The sequence below is a fragment of the Babylonia areolata genome, chromosome 13 (assembly GCF_041734735.1).
Source record: "Babylonia areolata isolate BAREFJ2019XMU chromosome 13, ASM4173473v1, whole genome shotgun sequence".
Lineage (NCBI taxonomy): Eukaryota > Metazoa > Mollusca > Gastropoda > Neogastropoda > Buccinidae > Babylonia > Babylonia areolata.
This window is the reverse complement of record NC_134888.1, coordinates 17,173,340-17,199,996: the sequence shown is the minus strand read 5'-3', so window position 1 is coordinate 17,199,996 and position 26,657 is coordinate 17,173,340. Positions and strand designations below refer to the sequence as shown.

Below are 26,657 nucleotides of genomic sequence, written 5' to 3'. Positions count from 1 at the left end.
TCATTAGCTGAAAAGCTCTGGTGACATAGTAGGTACAAATAAGAACAAAATAGTGCAAACAGATGAAATGGAACAGAAAAAAACACCCCAAAAAACAAAACCAGAATAAAAACAACATAAACTAATAAGAGATTTGCGACACTTTGGCTCATTGTCATTAGCTTAAACGTAAATGTGACAGGAAGTAATTTGCTTTTTTTTTTTCAGTCGTTCGTCTCCAAGGTTTGGACAGTACACATAAAACAAAGTACAGATAAATCATATAAAAAGCATGTAACATCGATACACATCATATCAATACGAACACATCAAATAATTACAATGTCGACATTGACCATCCAAATGTAGTCCTTCCTTTTTTTGCCTATGCTTTTTTCTCATAGAATCTATACTAATTGTTAATTGACTAATGAGTATTTGGACCGATGATGGACGTTTTCCGTATATTTATTGCCTCAGATACATATTTTGCCAGTGAAAGTATCATATCTTCATTTTCTGTCATTAGAATGCCGAACAAATCTTTTCTCTGCGCTGGAGCTGTATTGAAAATGGTGCAGTTTTTTCGTAATTCATCGTATGTTTTGCAGTTAAGTATGAAATGATTTTCATCTTCTGGGCTTTCGCCACACATTGGGCAACGAGATGTTGCTACGTCTGAATCGAACCATCTTCTGTTGGCATTCAGTCCAAGTGTTTTCAATCTGAGCTTCGCAAAGCAGATTTTATGCCATTTATTTGTTATAATCTTAACATACTTCTCTGTTTGAAATATTGATTTAAAAGAATAAAACCATTTATACCTATCATTGCTCTCTATTTCTCCGTGCCAATTTTGTTTGTAACATGCTATAAGTCTGTCTTTAAATTCCGATACAAAGCCGCTCTCGTGACCTACTCCTTGGCTCATCCAAACAAGACTGAATCCATGTTCCGTTAGTGTTTTCTTAATGTGGAATACCCAGTTCTGTTTGCCCTTCTCCTCTTGCAGTAGCAGCATCTCGTATGCTTGTCTACACAATCGTGATATTGGCAGTCTTGTTAGTTTGAGCCAATATTTTATGCATTTTACAATTGATCTAATATGCAATGGGTACCTGCCGGTTTCGCCATTCATTATAGTGTTTGATGAGTGTAATGGGACACCAAAAAAACGCTTCGTTGCAAATGTATGTACCTTTTCCATTTGGTTATTTGGCATGAGTCCCCATATTTCCGCTCCATAGCTCAAGGCTGGTTCAATTTGTGTGTCGAAAAGTTTCCAAAAAAGCTGTGCGTCAGTCGAAGGCAGTCTCTTGAGTGATTTTATAATTTGGATTACACCTTTTTCCCCTTTTCTATTTGCTTCATCCCACGCAGACGTCAAACTCAATTTTGTTGTGAATAACATTCCCAAATATTTATATGTTTTGGTTACTTTTATTTCCCTATCACCATAGCACCATTTTTACTAGTCGAAAGATGACTTCCATTGCGGTCTTATCGAGATTTACTGTTAGTTGTAGTCTGTTTCTTGCTTAAGGGCATTTAATTGATTTTGTAACCCTATGGGTGTGTCAGACAAGAGAACAACATCATCTGCAAATAGCATTCAGAACAATTCTGTTGCGCCAGGTATCATTTGTATTCCACTGATGTCTACCCTTCTTTGCCGGATAACTCCACTGCCAATTCATTGATGAAAAAGGAAAACAGCTGTGGGCTTAACCCCTCTAGCACACTGAGAAAAGTCTGAATGAGTACCTTTGTCACGAACACATACAAGTACAGAATCATAGATACTTTTCACAGCCATGTGAAACTTCCCATGTACCCCGCTCTTACTCTACAGGATGTTTCTGTTGAGAGAGAGAGACACTTTGACACTTTGACTCTTTACTGTCATTAGCTTAACAGCCCATGTGACAGGGGGGTACAGGGGAAGTTACAGTGTCGTTTTATCCATTCATTTGAAAAAGTAAAACAAAACAAAACAAAAACAAAAACTAACGCACCTAATGTTACAAAGGTTATATCAATAAACAACAGCCAACAAATTGCACACAAAAAATAACAACAACATCATCATCATCAGATTGACCATCCAAATACTAATTCTATCTGCTTCTATTTTGACCCTCAAAGAAATCATTTTTGAAACCATTAATGTTTGTATATATTTTGAATTAACGGGCATTTTGATCATTTATTTTCTTTTTCCGTATATCTTCTGCCTCTGAGACGTATTTTGAGAGGATAATATTTTCGTCATTTGATGTTAAGACACTGACCAGGTCTTTCCTCTTTGTTGCAGCTGTTTTAAAGAGTGTAGGCCTACAGTTTTCCCGAACCTCCTCGTATCCTTTGCAACTGAACATGAAATGTATCTCATCTTCTTTACTCTCGCCACACATTGGACAAGGAGATGTTAATCCACCTGTCTCAAACCATCTATTGAGAGAGAGAGAGAGAGAGAGAGAGAGAGAGAGAGAGCGAGCGTTCACCCATATATGCACTGAATCATGACGACAGCAGTAGCGAGCCCACACATAGCGGGCCCCAACACACGTCGCGCACTGCTGCTCAACTCTGAAGGCGGACGGTTGTAAGAAGCGGAGAACACATAACACATTGATCATTCCACAACACATCTTTGATCAAGCAGAAAACATATTATCAGTCACAACTGTATAATTACAATTGCTTATTTTTGGATCTTTTCGAGAGGGATTAACGAGCCGGGGGAGTATCGGCACGGGGGAGTATCGACTCGGGGGAGTATCGGCACGGGGGAGTATCGACTCGCGGGAGTATCGGCACGGGGGAGTATCGGGCTGACCCCTCTGGCGGTGAATCAAAGAAGTGATCTTTTTTAATATCGTCTATACCATTACAGATCTTATAGGCTTGAATCAAATCTCCTCTTTTTCGTCTTGCTTTCATTGAGGGTAATTTTAGGAATTTCAGTCTTTCTTCCTAAGACAAATCCTTAATTTCATGCACCAGTTTGGTAGCACGTCTTTGCACTCTTTCAATAGTAATTGATTGACGTATTAGTCCAGGACACCAGGCAGGGAGACCATACTCCAAGAGAGGTCTTACAAGAGCTTTATAAGTCGGAGAAAAATATCCTTATCCTCATATAGTTTTTAGCTATTTACTTATTTATTTATGTATCTATTTATTTTAATATTATATTTGCAGACGTGGTTAAGCCTGTACTGGACGAATCGATGCGCACGCTTTAACACCTCCTTGAAACTGAAACTAGAACAATGCGTGAGTTATCGTGGATCGATTAATATGACAAGAGTGGTGTCCCTTCGCAACATGCGCAGTTGTGTGTATTTCCGGGGGAAAACTTACTGTGGTCGGGCGTATGTTCAGAATTGTGTGGTCAAGTCGATTGGAAACGCGTCAAAACGTTTTGAAATAATAGAAAATCAAATATGGATGTTGACGAAGAATTTCCAGGTCAGTATGAAACCAGTATTTTAAAGTGTATTTGCTCAAATATGAAGCCACGGCTTTATTTAAAAAACAAACAAACAGAAGTACCATCTGTAAAACAGTCTTAGTTGATCATGTGACGCTAAGAGCACCTAAAACAGTTGTTTACGGAATGAGTTTATCTCCCCCAAAAGCATGTATGATGTACAAATGCAACGAGTAATGTACCTTTCTAATTGTAGTATAAACAGTAAAGCCAGAAGAGATGCGCACGAACACGAACCGACACACGTGTATAGGAACCGACAGACGCCATGTTTATTGTTTTCCATTGCTTCGATTGCTTTGTTGTGGCCAATGTGGCCCAAGCAAAGCGGAAAGAGCACTGGAAAAATGGTTTGACCTAACACAGAAACCGAATCTATCACAATTTAAGTATAATCATCCATTAATTAGAGACGAAAACCACTGAAATCGGTCACAACATCTGTTTACCTCTGAATTGCCAAAGTAAGTTTTTTGACAACAATGACTATGTGTCGGGCCAAAATTTTGCTTCCTATGGTAGGTTCACTCATTTAATTGAAATATATATCCATATATGATGTGTTGTTGTTTAAAAAAAACAAAAACACACCAAACAACAACAACAAATTATGTCAACTTTATTATCTCCCAAAAGAAATTAACTATATCAGTATATATGTGATCATGTTGCTCATGCTCAGAGTCAGAATACAAACAAAATATGTATGTTGTATTTAAGACATGTATTCATTTAAATAATCAAGAGATCACATAAAGCTTTTAAACCCTATATCATGGTAGTGCGAGTATAGATAGATCTGTCAAAAAGAAAGAGAATGAGGATGTGTATGCACATGTGTGTGTGTGTGTGTTGGGGGTCTAGTTAAAAATGATAATCAAGAATTGTTTTATCTTGCAGTTCATATGTAACAGATCTGCTTGGCTTTAGTGTTTGCATGTTGCACAGTTTTGTGTGATTGTGCAAATAAAGTGGAGTGATGGCCTATACTGGCTATAGGTAATGCCTCCGCCTAAGAAGCGAGAGAATCTGAGTGCACTGGTTCAAATCATGGCTCAGCTGCCGATATTTTCTCCCCCTCCACTAGACCTTGATTGGTGGTCTGGACGCTAGTCATTCGGATGAGACGTTAAACCAAGGTCCTGTGTGCAGCATGCACTTAGCGCACTTAAAAGAACCCACGGCAACAAAAAGGTTGTTCCTGGCAAAATTCTGTAGGAAAATCCACTTTGACAGGAAAAAACAAATGAAACTGCTCGCAGGAAAAAGAAAAAGAAAAAAAAGTGGTGCTGTAGTGTAGCGACGTGCTCTCCCTGGGGAGAGCAGCCCGAATTTCATACAGAGAAATCTGTTGTGATAAAAAGAAATGCAAATACAAATATGTACATGTGTAAGTGTGTAAAACAGAAAAAACAGGTGTTTCCATTAAACATCAGACATAATGATAATGCCTTTCTATTTAGTATTTATCTTTTGCTATTATTGTCCCACCACTTCTTAAGTTCATTTCTCTTTGTCACTTTGTCTTTCACAGTTTCAGTTTCACTCTATCTTCCTCTTGTTCCATCTCACATGAAGTGATGAAGTTCTGTGTATTATATACAGCACACATACACACACACACACACACACACACACACACACAGTTTATTGCCACTTGACACACACAAGGAAGTGGCATATTCAGCAAATCTACTAAGTAAACTTGGAAAACCATCCCTGGTGGCTTCCAGTTCCACATCTTAGGAAACATGCAGCCTCACGCAATTGTCTACCATGACAAATTTCCCCAGAACTTTATTCAAGTTATTGCCCACTCAATGTTAACATGGAATCTATTTCATCATATCTGTCTGAACATTACTTGCAGTTCAGATCAGCCTGTATCTCACATATCCTGTGATGGTTGTGTGTATATTTGTGTGCAGGTGGGAAGAGGGGATTTTAGGAATGGGTGCGTGTGTCTGTGTGTGTGTGTTGACTATTGCAGGGAGATTTTCCCTGATCCAGATTAGTGTGTAAATGCCTACATGTAAACTTGAAGTGAACGGGGTAAATGTTAACAACAGAACAACAACAGTAACAAGAAAAACGCACGCACAGTGTGTGTGTGTGTGTGTGTGTGTGTGTGTGTGTGCAGAAGAGTTGTGTAGATATTGTACAAATGAAGATACATACTGTATGGTGGGGAGGGGTTTGAAGGATTGCCAATGAGAGGGGAAGAAAAGGATATTTGTCCTGACCCATTGATATATCACCCACAGTGTGCTGAACCAAACTTGAACACTGTAACTGCATGTTTCTGATATTACTTATTATTCAAAAGAAAGACATTCCTAATGAAAGTCACCCTTTCTTGCCCCATTTACACAATCACAATGAATGATTGAAGTGATACACTGCACTTCCTTTCTTTCAGGGAGTGGAGGCAGCACCCCTGTGCAGGATGAAGATGCCAGTGGTCAAGGCACACCTGTGCGTGATGAGTCTCCTCCCCCTGTCACCCCGGGCAGCCCCTGCAAGGTCACTGAAGAGGATGACTATGTCAGTGACGGGGGAGAGGTGGAACGTGAGATGGGTGAACAGGAAGTGGTGGATGATGAACTGGACGCCGAAGATGTGGAGCGAGAAGAGGTATGATAAGGGGACAAGAAGAGAATTACATGAAAGGATAAAACAAGGGGCATAATTAGAAGATAATTACATGAAGGGGTAAAACAAAAGGCATAACTAGAAGATAAGTACATGAAGAGGTACGATAAGGGGCATGCCTAGAAGAGGACTATGACAGAGGTTAGAACTAGAAAGTACAGGAGGGTGTTGGGTCAGAGGTGGGGAAGGAGGGGATGGCAGTTTGTGTAATCTGGAATCGGTAGGAACCTGTTTCCAGTGACTTGTTTCCTTTGAAATGATGTGAATCACTTTGCCCACATTTGGGATTATTTGGTCATTTTTTTCTTCCCTGTCCAGTTCGTTACCCATTTATGAATTCAGTGTGATGTAGTGCAAGGGATGGGTAAGGCTGTTCTTGACAGCATAGTGTGAAGGTGTTTGACTTTGAAAGAGGATAGTTGTTCAGTCTTGTCTCCATGACTAGCCTCACAAAGCTCTTTGTCGGTACTGAACACATTGCTGTTACACCTTTTTTTTACAGTGTTAGGCAGTCAAAGTGGTCTATGTATGTTGAATCTTCGTAGTTATAACTGTACACTGTTTAGCTGACTCAGTGATTGTGCAGGATCTCATAAAGAAGAGGGCAATCTGAAATCCTTGTGTTTTGATGGCTCTTTGATTCGTCTAGAGCAAGCTTGGGTGTTGCTTTGAAGGCAGCTTAAATGAGAATATATGTAGTGACAATACTGAGATACAGTAAGAAGGCAAAGAACATTGATATGAGAAGAAGAAAGCAACAAAATAAAAAAGAAGTTTTTTCAAACTTACTAAATCAGACATGCATGCACCTTAATTTAATTTGAAAACAGAAATACATGCATATTTTTCCAGAGGTTTCCTCCCTTCCCCTCCAACCCTCATGTCAAGTGAAAGCAATCCGTGTGCAGGTGGAGAGAGATGTGGAGGATGGTGCCCGCACCCCTTCTCAGGAACCAGATGATGACAATATTAGCATGAACAATGATGAAGATGCCCCTGCCTCCCCCTCCTCTATCCCCAGCCCTGTTGCCTCCCCCCTGAACAGCCCCCGTCCTTCCCCTGGGGGGGCGTCTCCTGGGTGGGAAGGGCACCAGTCCCCCGTGGGCAGCACCCCCGCCAGCCCCGCCTCTCCAGCCCGGAGTCGCTCCCCTTCCCCCATGGGCAGCGCACCAGCCTCTCCTGCTGGCAGTGGCCCTGCCAGCCCCGGCTCACAGGCCAGGAGTCGCTCCCCTTCCCCAACAGGAAGTGCTGCCAGTGCCCCAGCATCTCCTGTGGGGAGTGGGGGAGGTTCTCCACGCAGCGGACCTGCATCACCCGTGGGCAGCGCCCCAGCATCCCCAGCAGGGAGCGTCAGAAGCGGTTCTCGGTCTCCGGCACGAAGCGGTTCCCGTTCACCGGCGAGGAGCGCCTCCGGCTCTCCAGCGAGGAGCGTGTCACGGTCCCCAGCCCGGAGCGCATCCCAGTCTCCGGCCAGGAGTGGGTCTCGCTCTCCAGCAAGAAGTGCCTCCGGTTCTCCAGCCAGAAGCGGCTCCCCCTCTCCTGCCAGAAGCGGTTCGCGGTCCCCGGCACGGAGTCGATCCGGCTCACCGGCTCACAGCGTGAGGAGCGGTTCACATTCCCCTGCAGGCAGTCGGCCTGGTTCCCCAGGGTCTGGTGCAGGTATGCAGACACTCCAGAGGCTTTGTTCACTGTCAGCTTTCAGCTTCCAGGCATATCTTCTGTCGTTTTTCTTCTCCTTCATTCATTTGTTTTTCTTCCTGCGCTGTCCTTCAGACATTTTGTTTTTTTCTTAGTTCCTCAGATCTCTGAATGAAAGAAATTGATTTAAAAAAAACCGCCTCATTTTGAATGTGATTTTGAACTTGATAATAGTTTTGTTGTTTTGATTATTCAGAGATGTTTACTTACAGTGTTCTTCAGCCGGGGCTTGACGGATTGTAAATGGCTGAGCTTTTGTTCTTGTTCTTATTTGTAATTGATTTTAACTCGGTATTTCTTTTTCCCTTTTATACAGCATGTATTATTACATCACAGCATTAATTTTTTATTGCATTGAAACAGTATTTGGAGTGGTAAACAATTAGTAAAAATATAAAATGTTCTTGGCTTGATATATTTAGTATTACAATATATTTAGTGATTTGCTGATTTACAATAATCTTGGCAGGTTAAATTGTTATGTAGGCTCAATACAGCCTGACTGATGAATAAGTCTATGAACAGTATCACTAATTTTTTTCAAATCTAATGATTGTTTTCTTGACTATTTTGTTTCACATTGATTTCAGTCATGTTTGACTTATGCCTTCAATTTTCATGCTGATATTTTCTTTCTTTCTGTTTGGTGAGTAGGCTCCAGACATGGATCTGCATCCCCTGCACATTCCAGATCCAGGTCAAGGTCAAGGTCAATGTCACGGTCAAGATCCAGGTCAAGGTCAGGAACACCAGCATCAAAAGGTATGTTGATAGTTCTGTCAGGGAACTGGAATAAACAAAAAATACATGCATGAACTCTATTTCATGATTTATATTATGTTGTATACATTCAACTGATCAGTGCAGTTGTGTGGAATTTTATTGTGATAAATCTGAAAAAAAAAAAAAGCAAACTATGGCCATGTTTTGCTTGCTTTTGAATCATGAGGAATGTTGATAATTCTGTCAGCGAACTGGAATAAACAAAAAAAATACATGCATCAACTGTGTTTTATGAAAGAGCAAACTGCGACCATGTTTTTCTTGCTTTTTGAAGGATCTCGTCGAGGTTCAGCTTCTCCTGCCTCTGGAAGGTCAGCTTCAAGATCAAGGTCAAGGTCACGCTCAAAATCAGGTTCCAGATCCAGATCTAGATCCAGATCTGGTTCCCCAGCTTCGAGAGGTCAGTTCATTATTTAAGATTAATTGTTTTTTTGTTTTTTTTTTACTTTGTTCTTTATTTTGTGTGTGCTGTTTGTTTATCTTTTTTCTTTGGTTTGTTCATTCATTCGTTCTTTCATGAATAATGTATTTAGTCAGTGTTTATGTTCATTGTGCTAGTACCACAGGTGTTATTTTCTAACTCCTCCTCACTAAAAAAAAAAGTCACTTGTGCTGGTCAGGCAAAGCCTGTGACATAGACATCGCTTCCTTGGAAACTGATGCCCTTGACCGCTCTCGCTAGAGGATGCTGTGCTCTAGTGGCATAAAGACGTTTGAAAATAAGAGAATGCTGGCCATCAAGGAGAAGCGTGAGCGAAGGAAGCAGGGCTCAACTTCTGGAGACGTTTTCCCAAAATCGTCCTCTTCTCCCATATGAGGACACACACCGACATGTAAGCCTGCATGCCTACTCATCCGTCGGACCGACGGGAGACTCCATCACAGGTGTTAATGTGCTGTTGTTTATCTAACACTGCTGTGTTGACTGTTGTCTGTGTAGCTTCTTCTGCCAGTGGTGGTGGTCCAGCTGTCAAAAGGAAACGACGACGTGTCATTGATGACGATGATTCAGACAAAGAGAATGATGATGATGACAAGTCCGTGCATGCTGGAAGTGATGATGAGTGAGTGTTTTTTTTTCTTTGGTTGATGTTTGTATATTATTTGCTGGTGAAGTAAATTTTGAAAAAAAAAAAAAAATCTTAGATGTGTGTGTGTGTGTGTGTGTGATTTGTGGCCTTGGTAAACATAGTCACTGCGATCACTTCAAACGATGACTGGTTACAGTTGTAAGTCTTAAGACAGCATGCAGTACTACCGGTAAAAAGTGCATGTTAAATTTGGTATACAAAACTTGAATTGCAAAACCACCTTTTAACCATTTTGATGCATAATGGAGTTAGTATTTCTATGGAAACTTTTGTTTGGTCACTTTTCTATTTTGTCAGAAAACCACCTTTTCACTATTTAGTTAATTATATGAGTTTGTATATCTAAAGAAACCATTTGTTTGCTCACATAAATATACATATTTTTTTGATATATAACTTGATATGGTTAATATGTAGCTGTTCTGTTACATGTCATATTGTAGTTACATGTGACATTATCAGGTTCAGGGAATGGTGCTGTTCATCAAGCCGTGAAGTTATTTCAAACTTGTTGCAGTTCTTTGACTATTCCATAATTGTAAAACTAGTACAAATTGATTTATGATTAGAGTAGTAATTTGTTGGCCCTGTAAAAGTTAAATGACACAGTGTGGTGGGTTATGTAAAGAATAGAAAATGTCCAGTTCCTGTTCTCATGGCAGTCGTGTCATTCTGTGTTCTGTTTCTTTCCCAGTGCTTGAGGCATGATGTGAAGGAAACTAGTTTAATGGATATTCTTATGATTACAGAGACAAAGACTCAGATGTTGACGTTGGAAAACCGAGCGGCAAAAAAGCAAGTGAGTTCACTGCCTGCGTGTGGGTGTGTGGGTGAGGGTAAAGTTAAAGAACTCAGACTTGTATTTTTGTTGTTAAAATAGTGGTCTCATGTAAATGTTAATTCGCCAACAAATTTTTCAAATGACACATATACATTAGATTAGGCTAGGGTATGAGAATGTACTCAATGAATTTCAATCAGTGAGTGGTAGACTGCAGTGTTTAATTTGTTAAGGCGTTGATGGCTTTATGAACAAGTATGCAAAGGTTTGCAAACAATTTTTCATCTGTTGAAATTTTATTTGATTTTTTTTTTTTTAAACCTGGCTTATTCTTATGCTGCAGATTCCTAATGCTGGTTGTCTTAAGCATTTATTTTTATAAAATATATATTTTCTGTGTTTGTAGGCACCAATTCCCACATTCATTAACATGTCTGAGTGAGTCTTTATGGGTATGGCTGTTTTCAGCTCATCGAAAAGGCAGCCATAGTTTGTTTTTTGGAATGTTTATTAATTAATGAGTCCCCTGGTTTGTTGCAGGAAAAGGCAGTGATGACGATGACAGCGACAAAGAGTAAGTGGTTTGGTTTAAATTGTATTTCTGTTTTGGAACATGACACTATTTACCAATGTTAGGGAAAAACAGGACAAAAAAGTCCTGTACAAAGCCTTGTACTGACAGACAGACATCTTAAATAAGTATGTAACGGTTGTCTTCTCAGCTAGCAATTTGCAACTGACAGTAGACGATTTTCATGAGTGGCTGGTTTGAAGTTTCATGTTATGTCACAGTTGGGATTTTCCTGGAAACGCTTTTCTTATTTCCCCACTTTGATCCATTTTGTTGAATATACTTTATTCCATTGGTATGTATTAATTAATCTGGTGGAAATCCACTTCATTTTATGTATTCATCTGTATACGCTAATTTGCATGATACAAAAATACATTTAATTTTGTGTATTTCATCTTTGTGTACTAATTTCAACTCACACAGAAATATATTTTGCTTTATTTATTTCATCTCTGTGTACTAATTTACCTGCTACATTGGCATATTTTATTTAATGTATTTCATTTGTATATTTACTAATTTTATCATACACAAAAATATATTTCATTTAGATTTTAATGCATTTCATCTGTATGTACTAATTGACCTGGTAAAATCTATTTCATTTGCATGAGATTTACCTGATACAAAAATATTTCATGTAATGTATTTCATCTGTATGTACTGATTTACCTGATGCAACAGTATATTTCATTGAATGTATTTCACCTGTATGTACTAATTTACCTGACTTGTTTGTGTTGCCAGGTCTGTTGCAGAGGGGTTGATTAATGACATCTTCGGCTCCAGCGATGAAGAAGAAGAATTTGCTGTAAGCTTTTTAGTTCTTTATCTTTCTTAAATATTGGAGGGTGTGTATGTGGAGGAGAGGGTAGGGTGGGGTGAGGGTTGGAGGGAGGTGGAGGGGGGTGGTGGATTAAAAAGTAATGTTTTGCATTGATGCTTTTTGCATTGGTAGGATTTGATTAATCATGATAGGATTGTATCTGGATACGAAATGCTACCACCAGATGAATGATCATGGAATGATTAGGATGGAACAGTTATGAAAGGTGTTATGAAATAACCAACAGAAATCTCATGCATCTCTTTTTAGCCATATCATGCTGGCAGATATGGTATGGGTACTGCTAGCTTATGGATTTCAGATGTCTTTTGTGCATTCTGTCATGTGAAATACAGCTTCAAGGCACAGTGAAGGTATCATCTTTCATTATTTTTATTACTGGATACGCTGATGATGTAACAAAAACACTGAGTCACTCTATGTGTTCTTACCAGATTACGTTAATGCAGTTCCTGGGTTTGCCTTCTTCTGTCATAGAACTTCCACAGAAAGTTCAAAATTTAGCTGCTCGTCTGATCTGGAAAGCCTCTCGCAGACAACCATGTACTTCTCTTCAGTATAAGTTACACTGGGCTTCAATATCTGAAAGAATTAAGTTTAAAGTAGCTTGTATATGTATCAGTTCATTGAATAGTTCTGTGCCATCATGCCTTTCTGACCGAGTAAAGATTACAGTCCATCCCACCATGGCCTGTGCTCTTTGTCTGACATATGCATGTTTGAAGTCCTGTATTACGAACGGAAATACCATGATTTCCGAACATTACACACTATGGATCTTGGTTTTGGAAGTCTCTACCACATGACATCAGACACTGCTCCACTATTAAATCTTTCAAGTCTAATCTTAAAACATACTTGATCAAACAGTATTTAAAACTATAGATCATTCTCTCCCCAGACTGTGCGTGTGTGTTGTTAATATGTTTGTATGGAGGGGCTGGGGGTGAGGCTTGTAATGTGTGTGAGTTGTGAGAGATGTTACAGTGTTTTTAAAATAGTATTTTTAGCGAGTTTGTATTTTAACATTTTTATTATGGGGGTGAAGTCGGAAACGTTTGTGAGTCTTTTAGGGAGTTTGTATGTAAACATTTTTATTATTATATGCCTGTGTCTTATTCATAACTGATGTATTGTTAAATGTGCTTAGAGCTGCAGGGAAAGTGCTATATAAATTTACAATGTTTTGATTGTTATTGTTATTATTATGGTTAGATCGTGATATAGGTGCTAGACTACATCAGCAATAATCAGTTGTTATTTCATCTGATTTACATGATGTGTTTTGCAGGGTTTCACGGCTGATGATGTGCGCTCAAAGAAGGAGAAAAAGAAGTCTTGTAAGAAGCTTTTTCTTTTTGACTGTTATCTCGTTCTCTCTGTGCAGCGTGTTTTGATCTGTCAGTTTGATGCCTTATCACACAAAAAGTTATATTGTACACATGTGTGTGAGATGGTGAAACAGGAATAGAGGCTGGTATTTGTGTGTGTGTGTGGAGGGGGGCGGGGAGCAGGGGGTAAGGGGGGTTTTTGTGTGTATATGTGTGTGTGGATATGTGTGTTAAGTTTGAGTATGTATGTGGCTGTGACTGTACACATTTTATGTGCATTTGCTACATACTTTTTTTACAGTCTGTGTGTGTGTGCTGTGTGACAAGTATGTTTCATATGTGTGAGTTTGTCATGCATGGTTTTATTCACAAATGACAGGATCGTCTTTTTGTTTTCTTTCAAAATATTGTTATTGTTTTTTTTAAAAAAAAATGTATATAATAATTTTCTAAAAAGTATTGTTATTACTGCTATTATTATCAAAATCAAGAGATGAAAATTGGTTTCTTTCCTTCTTTCTGTATTATTATTATTATTATTATTATTATTATCATTATATGAAAATTGGTTTCTTTCCTTTCTTCTTTCTGTCTGTCATTTTTTTCCTTCCCTCTCTCTCTGCCATTATTGTGTTGTCCTCATAATGCATGGGTGGGATTATTTCTGTATTATACAGAATTCCCTGTTGGTTGTTTAGATGTTATTTGTTCTTTAATGTTTTTTTCTTCTTCTTTATTTTACTACACATACTAAACGTAATTTTAGGGAAATAAAAAATCCTTTTACTTTGTTTTGATATTAAGCTATGCATTCAGTGTACTTTCAGTTAAGTGGCCCCTGGACCAGCTGCAAACTTTTTGATTTTATTATTTGATAAAAAAAGAAAAGTCCAGTGTTCAATTAAAAACAAACAAACATGGACGTAGTAACATAGAGTGTGAGATAGGAAGCAACTGAAAACTTATAAGTATTACAAAAGTCAGTTACTCCATTCCGTGATAACAGATCTATTTACCTTATGCTTTGGGCATAATAAATTACCCTTTTGAAGGCCTCATTCTGTAATTACACTTTCCTGCATTGAATTTAGCTTGAAAGCGATGCCAAAATTATATGCTTTTCGAAAGAGCTGCATCTGTGGTTTTGGGCAATGAGGGAAGAATGATAACCCATTACTGACTTTGACGGGCTTTCGTCGAGCAGGTCGCATGAATTAATCAGAATTTGGTCCTGAACAAGAAATCGAAAGACCAAAACTCATGAGGCAAAAAGAGATATCTTCTCCAGAAACATCGCTCTGTCTACCATGAAAAATACAGCTGCTTTGTCCCATCAAGAAAAGGCACTAGCTACGTTCACTGCACTGTTCGCAAGAGTGATTTTAGCTGCAAGCTTGGTGGTCCTGCACTTGTTTTGTTGTGTGAAAGGATGTTTTGCTGTGTGATATTACCCTTTTCACCCTCAGATTACACTGTTCAGTTTGCCATGTGTCACTTTGATCTCTGAGGGGGTAAACAGATACATGGGATAACGCTGATTTATCAGTATGACCATCTGTCACTCACAGCGGCCATCAAGTCGGATGAGGATGACGACGATGCAGATCTGGCGGAGGGGTTGCCAAGTCAGGAGGGGGAGGGGGCACAAGTGTTGCCGGAGTTGTCTGAGGATGAGAATGAAGACGCCGTGCGCAGAGACGGCGAAGGAAAGTGAGTGGGTGAAGTGGGAGGCGGGGACATAAAAGTAGGCATTGGGGGGTGGAGGGGGTGGGGGGGGGCTGCTTAGGAGGGATATGTGCAGGCATACATGCACCAAATGCTGAAGCAGATATGTACACAGACACATAAACACACCACACACTAGACACATGCACACCACATTCTCACACACCAGTGTGCACAAACATGCCTGTGCTTGAATATACAACTTCCAATAAAATTCTGCATGAGTTCTGGTAACAAAAAAGTGAGATACCAAAACATACCTCTTGAGAATACACTCTGTAAAGAAGTAGAAGATGAATGTAATTTACTTGATGAATAATTTATTATTTGACAGTCAAAGGAAAAATGTATTTCTGTGCTTTGAAAAAAGTAATGAGGAATTTAAAAAAACTAGGCAATTTGATTATTAATGCTGTATTGAAGTACCAATATGACTGTAGACTAAGTATAAATTTGTAACACATTTTTTAAGTACATGTTTCAGTGCATGATTACTAAAATTTGTTTTTGTGTCAGAGAAGTCTGTATCATTTTTAAGACTAACAAATTGCTCTAATTTCTTTTATTATGATTATTTACATCCTTATGCAAATGTATTTTTGTGGTAGAGTGTTGGAAGAAAGGGACAGAAGGCACAAAGACATAGCAGAATACTTCTGGTTCTTGGAGACACTGTGTATGTGTGCGATATACATTGCTCAGTAAATTTTCAGTTATGGAACATTAAGATACACTTTATAGCATTTTAAGCTTGGGGTAAATGCGGTCTTTCCTGTGAATTTCAGCAAAGAATTTGTGTCCGACTTTGACTTGATGATGGAACGCAAAAAGGAAGAGTCTCGCCGCCATCGGCGCAAGAGAAAAGATATGGACATGATCAACGACAATGATGATCTCATTGCGGACATGATCACCAAGATGAAGGAAGCTGCAGAGGTGAGAATTGGCTGAGGAGGTTTTCCAGTTGCTTTTACTTGGTATAATTGATTGATTGATTCCTGTTTGGTTTGTCAGGAAATGATCTGGCTGGCTTGTAATGTCAGCCATTGATCTCATTATTGTTGTTTTTTGTACACAGCAATGAATTGATTAGTTTGTACATTTCAACCAATGATCTGATTACTTTGTATGAACCAGTGATCTGATTGGTTTGTATGTGTCACCCATTGATTGATTGGTTTGAACATGTCAGTCATTGATTGGTTTGTACTTGTCAGCCATGATCAGATTGGTTTGTACACACAATCAGTAATCTGATGGGGTTGTATATATCAAACAATGATCTGATTGGTTTGCCCCTATCAATCAATAATCTGATTGGTTTGCATTTGTCAGCCAATGATGTGCTGTTTGTTTGGTCAGGAGGACCGAGTGCTGAACCAGAAACGCCAGCCAGCGACTCGCAAACTGAAGTTGCTCCCTTTTGTCCAGTCCCAGCTGAAAAAGTGAGACACTTGTCTTTTTCTTCTTTTTTTAAAAGAAAGAATGAGTTTGCTGGGTCTAAATGATACTGGTTTGCCTGCAGAAAACAATTAAAGGAGCTCGCAAATTTTGGACATAAATGTTTATCGGATAGCAGTTAATATGCTTGTTAAAGATCCTGTAAGCTCTTGTCAGAGTTAGGGAAATTTTGAACGAACTGACATATACCCTGAAAATGGAGTAAGGCTGCCAAAATGTCAAAAGTTGAAAGAATAAATGGTCATATACAGAAAATGTACTGAAAAGCTTGCGGATATGATGAAGCGATGGACAGAGATGGACCGAAAGAGAGGAGCCAGCAGTTGGCATGTTGTGCTATAGTTCACACCCAGGAAGGCAGGGACAGGCAGACAGTGAGTGGAATGGAGATTCAGTAAGGGGGGGGAGCCAGAAATGAGGGGCTAGAGGGACAGGTCAGTATTACTCCATAATGGCAGCCTTATACATGTACCTTGCTGGGGAAGAGAATATCTGTTGGAACAAGAACCATGGATAAGACAGTGACTGTTGTGTGGTTTTCAGATCTGACCTGCATCTGATCTTCCTGGAATCAGGCATCCTGTCAGCGCTGACGGTAAGTGTCACACTGAAAGGAAACAGCTGCTCAGAAGTAAAACAAAATGCTTCACACAGATAACTCATTCACGCGCACAAAGGAAACATTCATTTACAATGTATTCACACCAGTGCAAAGCCTTGTACACAAACAACACATTCGCACTGACATAAAACCTTTAAGAAAAACGACACATTCACACAGGTAGAAAAACATGGGCACAAATAACTCATTCACAAATTTATAAAACCTTGTGTAGAAATAATGCATTAACACAGGTATAAAACCTTGTACACACATAAAACATTTAAAACCTTTTGAACAAATAACACATTCACACAGCTATAAAGTCTTGAAGACAAATAACACATTGAAATAGACAACAACAAAGAAAGACTTTTGCACAAATAACACATTTACACAGAGTAAAGCAACAATGGCAATATGACATCCATCAGTTGGTTCAGAAGTTATTCATGCACAAGTTAGAATGGCGAAGGCTTTACATGGGTCTTACATGTCATGATGTTGCAGTATTCCTGGAGAAGGCACAACAAGAGCTTATTTTGAAATCAAAGTTCTTAGAAAAGTCTTTATGCCATTGGTAGTTATCACTGAAAAATCCTCCAAGGAGGACCTTCATACTTGATTTCTTCCTGTCTGCCTGAGCAAACTACTTACTTAATTGATGACATGAAAATTACACCATGTGAATTTTTTATTGTTTTTTTTTACTGCCAGTGTTGCTTAGAAGTGGGTTTATGAGTCACCAAGAAATATTGAAATTAAGGATTGTTTGCTAAATTAGCAAGAATATTCTGTTCTGAAGAAAGTGTGAATGCTTCAGCGTAATGATGTGACACCCTTGGACAAGTGTTTCTTTACTTTACAAAGAGCACAGCCTCCCGCTGATATTGGTCCTTTTTCTTGTCTTTGACCCTGCAGAGATTAACGGCGGTATTGTTGTGAGATGATACAGTGGGTTTTTGTATCCATGGACAGGACTGGTTGGCACCCCTGCCGGACAAGAGTCTTCCACACCTGATGATCAGGGAAGCACTTCTCCGCGTTCTCACGCAGGTGAGTGTAGGTGTGGGTGTGCTTGTTATGGCACTCACTTGTGTTCACAGGTGTGATGTGTTTGTGTCTGTATGTGTATTTCAGAGAGACTCAAATATAAAGATGTTAAACACTACTTTAAAGGAGATATTTAACATCGAGCTACATAATCATGCGACCTGTTGGAAGGCATAATTAGATAAACAACAAGGACGCCAAGGAGTCGACAGACAGAAAGAAATACGAAAAAACTTAGCCGTATGCGGAGCACAGGAACAGGTGTTGAGATGGCTGCCGGAAAAAGAGGGCGCTAGCTAGCGGGACAAAGGGGAGGTTACCTACTTTCAGGAGGTTATCGGCCGTAGTTGCTCTCTTTTTCTCCGCATAGGCGGATAGTAGTTTGCACAGGACAGGAATGTCAGACCCCTGCCAGAGTCTGCACTAGTTGGGTCACGGTAAGTATGTTATTTAAACGTAATTTTAGATAGAAAATTTCCTTTTACAGTTGTAAAGGTCTAGGGTGTTCAAATTGCTGCAAACTGTGGAAGCTGCAGTTGTAAAACTTACTAAATCATCTGATGGGGCAGTGGCTGGGTGGTTGGAACATTGCACTTTCATTCTCAGGATCCTTGGTTTGGAACCTGGTCACAGAGCCTGGTGGGTTGAGGTTTTTCTGATTTCCCAGTTCAGCATATGTGCAGACCAGCTAGTGGCTGAACCCCCTTCTTTCATGCAGAAGATTAAATGCGTATATCAAAGATCCTTTAATCTATGTTAGTGATGGCATACTGTACAAGTGAACTCACTGTTGTCTTAATACCAGTGAAAACACTTTTGTCCTTTGTAATCCAAGTGTTACCCTTACATTAGATTTAAGTGTAACCCTTACTTGTGAACTGTTGTCCGTTCTAATGAGCTAAGTGATGTATTTGTCAGTTAGTTAACTGTTCTTACTCATGAACTGAATGTTATCCTTACCAGTGTATTGTCCATGGGTGTGAATGGGTACCTGACATTGGCTGGGGAAGGTTCAAACAGCAGGAGGAGAGAACTGGGCCCCACCTTCCTATACAGATCCCTAGGCACATTTGATATGAATTCACTACCCGTATGGTGGTAAAAGGCTATGGAACCTTGAACCTTAGTTAAAGCAGTAAACTCATACTTGTCCTTACCTGTGAAGATTTTTTTTCCTTTCCAGTGAACTAACTGTCTGTATTGTTGGTGTTGTTTCAGTTCCCAGTGATCAGCAGTGAGAGCCTGAAGAGCAGCGGCATTGGGAAGGCGGTCATGTACCTGTACAAACACCCCCGGGAGCTGAGAGAGAACCGGGAGAGAGCCGGGAAACTGATCAGTACGTCCAGTTCTTGGTCTTGCTCTCTCTCCTTTTTTTTTTTTTTATATATTTTTTAGCTCCTGTGTGTAAACCAAATGAGGTGAGAGGTGTAGAATTCCAGAAACCTGCAACCTTCCTTCCATGTAAAAAAAAAGAAAAGGAAAAAACAAGAAGAAGAATATACACTGACGTTGCCATAATTGTGTTACATGAACCCCTCTAAGCTTTCCTCTCTCAGCCACACACTGATTCTAAGGAAGTCCTGCTGGAAGGGTGTTGCAGGAAACTGACCTAACTTCCCCTCTGTTAGTCTTTAAGAAGATGTTAGTTATGGTGCTGTGTGTGTGTGTGTGTGTGTGTGTGTGTGTGTGTGCAGACGAGTGGTCTCGTCCAATCCCGAGCCTGATCTCAGACTTCAAGAACATGTATTGTTAGTTGTAGTGTCATACGTTTGAATCTCTGTGACGGCGCTTGGTGGGTAAACTAAAAGGGTGGAGATTTTTCAAATCTCTCAGGTCAGCATATAAGCAGACTTGCTAGTGCCTGAACCCCCTTTGTATGTATATGCACGCAGAAGATCCAATACGCATGCTAAAGATTCTGTGCAATCCATGTCAGCATTTGGTTGTTTATGGAAACAAGAACATACCCAGCATGCACATCCCCGAAAACAGAGTATGGCTGCCTGCATCGTGCATGGCAGGGTAAAGAAACAAAACGGTCATATGATTAAAATGGTATATGTCTGTCAGAGTGTGTATGTGTGCATGACTGAAACCTGATACCTGATCGAATGACACAGGAAGTGAATGATGGCAGCCTGTTGTGCAAATGACCCTGTGTTTGTAAAGCGCTTAGAGCTTGGTCTCCGACCAAGAATAGGTGCTATAGAAGTATCCATATCATCATTATCATATGTGTGTGTGTGCAGATGAGTGGTCTCGCCCAATCTTCAGCCTGACGTCAGACTTCAAGAACATGTCCCGAGAGGAGCGGCAGCAGCGTGACCTGGAGCAGGAGCCCAAGAGACGCCGAGTGAGGTGAGGGGACATTGCTGGGGCCTGCGCTTCCTTTGATGCTGCTGCTGCTGCTTTGGCGCACACACACACACACACATACACACACACACACTCAGACAGGCTGACACACATGCACATTCACATGCTTCTTCATATGCGCACACACACATACATACACGTGCGTGCATGTGCAAGCTATTCTACAAATACAGAGACCTATGAACACATGTTTGCGTTAACATAGGCATGTATGCAGACACGCTTTTTCACCTACAGACATGCATACAAACATTCTAGCACACACACAGACATGAGTGAAATCATGCTTGTGCATACAGATATGAACGCATACATGCTTGTGCATACATAGAGTATGAACGCATACATGCTTGTGCATACATGGACATAAATGCACATATGCTTGTGCATACACAGACATAAATGCACACGCACTTGTACATACACAGATACAGGCACTATCACTTGCTAACACACAGACATGCATGCATATATACCTGTGCAGGCAGACATGCTTTGCGTACAACAGACACGCATGCACACACTTTTGTACCCACAGACATGCTTTTTTCACACAGACACATGCACATATACTGTGTTCCACATATGATGGCTGTATTGTTGTCTGTGCTTTGTTCACAGTGTTGAAGGGAGTCAGACTCCTCGTCAAAACATTGACAACGCCATGGAAGGAGAGCAGAAGTAAGTTTCTGTACGCTATTTCTGTGGAGTGTGTGTGTGAGTGTGCGTATGTGCTTTTGTGTCTGTAAAGCGCTGTATAAATGTACTTACTACTATTGTTAAAATTGTATCATGTATTTCAAAACATAACCAACGTCTGCTGAATGTCATCAGCACAAAATGTCATGTTTTGTTGCTGTTTGATTGTAAGTGCCATACTGAGAAAAACTCTTTTCTTGATCCTTTGTTCACCCTTTACAACATCAAAAGGATGAAGGTGCATTTACCAAAAGTTTCATCTTTTAGTAACTGCCCAATTCTTTATGGTGTATTTTGTGTGTTCATTCTCAGCGTGAGAGTGATAACCCTGTCTTTTTGTTGTATGTGTATGTGAGTGTGTGTTTGTGGCCATGGTAAACTTTAACACAATCATTTTCTGTGTAGATTCATTGTCTGTTGGCACCAGAATTAGCATAAAGATAGGAAACAAGTGGCAAAGCCTTCGTGGCTGGCATGTGATTCCTGCTGAACAACAGTAACAGAGCAGAAAAGGCCAGGGGTCTGAGAGGGGGGGGGGGGGGGGGGGAATGGTGTGGTTGGGGTAGAGGGGGTGGGAGGTGGGGTTACCAGTACTTGTGTTTTGTGTTCTTCTGCCCCCTATCATCCAGTTTTCTTCTCTCCTGCCCGCCTGCCTTCCTACTCCTGATGCGTGTAAAGCATGTATGATAGACAGTCGTGTCCGACAATGACCATCAGTACAGCAGAGGAGGCAACTGCTGTTGTGACTTCCTGGGCTAGAATTTGATTGTTGCTGGAGAGCGTCTTGTGCTGGTTATATCACCTGTCTGTTATGGACACAGGCTTAATAATGATGAAGAATGATGATGATGATTATAATCGCAACAACAACAATAATAATCATAATAATAGAAACATTATAATAATAATAGTGATGATAATAGTGATAATCATAATAATGATGATAAGACGGGCGCAATAGCTGAGTAGTTAAAGCGTTGGATATTTAATCTGAGGGTCCCTGGTTCGAATCTCGGTAACGGCACCTAGTGTGTAAAGGGTGGAGATTTTTCTGATCTCCCAGGTCAACATATGTGCAGACCTGCTAGTACCTGAACCCTCTTCGTGTGTATATGCAAGCAGAAGATCAGTTATGCACGTTAAAGATCCTGTAATCCATGTCGGAGTTTGGTGGGTTATGGAAACAAGAACATACCCAGCATGCACCCCCCAAAAAACTGAATATGGCTGTTTACATGGCGGGGTAAAGACAGTCATACACGTGAAAGCCCACTCATGTGATATACAAGTGAACGTGGGAGTTCCAGCCCAAGAATGAAGAAGCAGAAAGGAGAAAAATGATAACAACAACAATGATGATAATAATGATGATAATAAAGAAGGTATGACTGATCTGATAGAGATTCTGTGGTAGAAATGAAAGATAATTTCAAAGGTAAAAATGAGGGTAGGAAAGACCAAAAGAAAAAAGAAAGGAAAGGAATGAAAAGGGGTGAGAACAGCTGTGGTCATCGTGTCCACAGAGCACTGAGGCCCGGTGACCCAGGCTGGGTGTACAGAGCCAGAGTCCCCATGCCTTCCAACCGGGACTACGTCGTCCGTCCCACCAGCAGCATTGAAGCTCCACCCACCAAGGTAAGAGAGGGAGGGAGAGAGTTGGGGGGTGGGGGGGTGGGATGGGGGTGGGGGGTTGTGTGTGTGCATGCGTGCGTGCGCGTGCGCGTGTGTGTTTGCAGGGTTTCGGTTTAGCGTCAGTCATCGATCATTGATGCATACACATTTGAAATGACCCATCAGTGTTGCATCAAGTTGGATGCATACTGATTTCACATTTGAAATGACTCATCAATGTTGCATCAAATTGGATGCATACTGATTACACATTTGAAATGACTCGTCAATGTTGGAGCAAGTTGGATGCATATACGTTAGAAATGACCCATCAGTGTTGGAGCAAGTTGGATGCATATACATTAGAAATACCCATCAGTGTTGCCAATGAGAGGAGTCAGGGGGAGAGAAAATACAGCAGTACCACTACTGGAACAAGACTGCATTCAGATGAGTGACATGTTTTCCCAAGGAAGATCAGCTTGAATTTCACTCAGAGGAATCTGGTCATGACAAAAACTAATGCAATGCAATGCAGCGCAGTGCAGTGCAATACAATGCAACACATTACATTACAATAGAATAGAATACAATACAAAATACAGTTTAATTACACATACTTAACCGTGACCCAACTAGTGCAGACTCCGGCAGGGGTCTGACATTCCTGTCCTGTGCAAACTACTATCCGCCTATGCGGAGAAAACGAAACTACAGCCGATAACCTCCCGGAAGTAGGTAACCTCCCCTTTGTCCCGCTGGCTAGCGCCCTCTTTTTCTGGCAGCCATTATGACTCCTGTTCCTGTGCTCTCCATTCGGCTAAGTTTTTTCGTATTTTCTGTCTGTCTGTCTGTCGATTCTCTGGCGTTCTTGTTTTTTGTCAAATTTTGTACTGCAATACAAACAGCAGTACAATGCAATACAATACAGATGCCAATTTTTATGTGAGGCGCCCATGAACTGAACACATCAGTTAAATCTTCAGCTTGACGGTTGTATTTCGTCTTCATCTATGTGTTTTGTGTGTGTGTGTGTGTGTGTGTGTTGTGGGTTTTTTGTTGTTGTTGCTGTTTTAAATATATTATTAGAGCTGGAACACAAGCAGTATGTGCTTACCATGGATGTTGTATGGGCTTACCATGGATGTTGTGTGTGCTTGCAGCCCAGCAGCAAGAAGAAGGTCACACGTTATGAGCAGCATGTGCGCAACTTCAAGGAAAAGAAAAAGTACATCAAAGGACGGCGAGCGGTTAACATCAGCATTGAAGGCAGAAATATGTCTCTGTAACTCTGTGTGTGAATGTGTATGTGTGTGTGAATTGGTGTCTGTATATACGTGTGTGTGTGTGTGTGTGTGTGTGCAATGTTGAGACAAGCCTGAATAGTGTGAATACAAGGGAGGGAAGGGGAGAGATTTACTGCATAAGGATAAAAGTATGTCTGTGAATGTGTGAAAGAGAGTGGGTGCAGATGCTAGTTGTGTTATTGACTTGAATGTGCTTTTGTGCATGGGACATTGCAGTACATAGTACTATAAATATGGACTCAATCTTTTAAAACCCACTGATTTATGAAAAGTCAGAAACAAAACAAAAATGACTGCCATGTTGAGACATTGGAGAGGAAAACGGTGACTATCACTGAGTCTGGAGTTTTCTCTAAGTTTGGATTGTGTTAATAAAAAATGTATTGTTCTGGAACAAACCCATGATGTAACGATGTAAGACTGGAAAATGGAATTGAGCACCATTGTTATTGCCTGCAATTTTTTTTGCGCATTTTCTCCTTTCTCAAAAACAAACAGCCAAGCGCGCACGCACACACACACACACACACACACACAAAGCACCAGCCCACTGTGGACCTTTACTTCAGCCTGATAGCTACAAGCAGAACTACTTCATGGACTGCAAGGTTTGCACAGTCATGGACGTCTAGAAAAGTTTTGGGGGGGGGGGGGAACGTGAGAATCATTTACAGGCTGGAAAATGTCATGGAATAAGCAAAATGTTTTGCCCATTCAGGGTCTGGTAAACAATGGGAAAATGTGAGAACCAATTACAGTGCTGGAAAAAGTCACAGAAAAAAAAAACAGTTTCGCCCTTCAGGGTTGGGAAAGTCTGGATTTTGATCCTTTCAGTGCATTGCCTATTTTACGCTCAGCGACAACTATTTGCCAAAGGATGTTTTGGTCACAGAGGGTAATGATGGGGGGAAAATTATATAGCATGCAAACTTCTAAAAGAAAGTACATATTATATAACTTAAACTTTTCTGAAACGAAGAGAAACATTATCCAGTTTTGACAATTTCACAAGAATTTAATGATTTAGCGATTGGAAAATTCCTACAATGACGTGGATGTGAATTTCTGTTGTGGGGCACTTTTTCCCACATCCAAAGGGTTTGTCCGTCCTGGGGCATTCAAGTGGTTAATAAAACCCTAGACCAGTACCATTCAACAAAGAGCTGAATGCATTAAAAAAAAACAACCCAAAAAACAACTAACCAAACAAAAGTGATGAAAATTGGACATCAAAACTGGGATACGGCCCAGTCTCTTTTCATCAGTGGTGTAGGTATATATATATATTGAAGTGGTGCTTAACTTTTATGAAGTCTGTGGACAGGTGATGGATGAAGCAGAAAGACAGGGTGTTGAAACAGAGATAGGTCATGAAACTGAAAGCCTGTAGCTGGATCATGGTTGGTTTGTTTTAAAGACAGCTGCCCTCATGATTCAAAGTTACTGTTTCTCCTTTATCAGTTTGTCCATTCCTTTGATGTCTGTGTATGTGAGTGAGCATGTGTGTGTGTGTGTGTGTGTGTGTGTAGGGGGTGATGAATGAGAGGCTATTTTGGAAGAGAATTGTCTTCATCTATCGATTCTGCTCTGGAGGCCTTTGGTAGTGTTTTTCAAGTTCATTCTGTTTGTTACAAAATTCAAGTTTTCAGAATGATGCCGTATGTGGTGTGGCATGTGGTATGTAAATCGATCAATAGAAGCTTACAAACATTGACATACTTTGAACTGCATTGAGACCAAATTTGGGAAAGAGAAACTGAATGTTGACTGTGGAGAAATGTCTCATCATTATGTTAGGGTTTATCATTAAATGTTGAATAGCACCGAAAGATTGTGAATGGGTGAAACTGATGTCTTGCAGAAATTTCTTTTTGCATGTAGAAATGCTTTGGCTCAGAACTGGGCATTTGTGCATGGATGTAAAAAAAAAAAAAAAGAATTAACAAAAAAACAACAACTGAAAGTGTGTTGATGTGTTTTATTCATCAGCATTTGTGTGTGTGTGTGTGTTAGATTTTATGTTGTATATCTTATTGAATTTCGGTAAGAGACAAGAATGAGGAAGTGAAAAAAAAAGAAAAAGAAAACATACTGTATTCCACTATATGCATTCAAAGCCTGCAACTCACATCCTCACTTATATCTATGAATGAACTTTATGGATATGACCTTTTTGCTTCTGCTACTTTGGCAGCCAAATATTGTTCTTGGAGGTGTGCATGCTTATGTTTGCATTACCGAACAACATGGATCATGGGATCTTTAACGTTCGCATTTGTTCTTGTGCATTTGTATGTACACATGAGGGGGGTCTAGGCGCAAGCAGGTCTGCACAAATGTTGAATTTGGAGAGCAGAAAAATCTCCACCCTTATTCCATCAGGTGTTGATAATATGATTGAACCTAGTACCTTCAGACTTCAGACATTTGACTGCTGCACCCAACTTGTGTCATCTTCCTTTGTAAGTGGATGATAATCCTGAAATAATAATGATAGTAATAATAATCATGATGATAATAAAGTATTTCATGGTGCTGAATCTTGTGCAGAGACAAATCAAAGTGCTTACACACCAGCCATTCACACGCATA

General features: G+C 40.2%; 1 protein-coding gene across 1 annotated transcript; it reads left to right on the top strand.

Annotated features, from left to right (window-relative positions):
- Nucleotides 1-3,323: 3,323 nt before the first annotated feature.
- Nucleotides 3,324-26,028, top strand: LOC143289103 (uncharacterized). The gene is made up of 20 exons (XM_076597955.1): nucleotides 3,324-3,453; nucleotides 5,895-6,109; nucleotides 7,036-7,786; nucleotides 8,480-8,587; nucleotides 8,883-9,008; nucleotides 9,549-9,672; nucleotides 10,449-10,498; nucleotides 11,021-11,054; nucleotides 11,802-11,865; nucleotides 13,193-13,241; nucleotides 14,801-14,942; nucleotides 15,743-15,893; nucleotides 16,320-16,402; nucleotides 16,962-17,013; nucleotides 17,998-18,075; nucleotides 19,291-19,408; nucleotides 20,322-20,430; nucleotides 21,070-21,129; nucleotides 22,671-22,782; nucleotides 23,922-26,028. Exons 1-20 carry the CDS (start codon nucleotides 3,429-3,431, stop codon nucleotides 24,045-24,047), a joined length of 2,577 nt encoding a protein of 858 aa, XP_076454070.1. The 5' UTR covers nucleotides 3,324-3,428; the 3' UTR covers nucleotides 24,048-26,028.
- The last annotated feature ends 629 nt before the right edge of the window (nucleotides 26,029-26,657 follow it).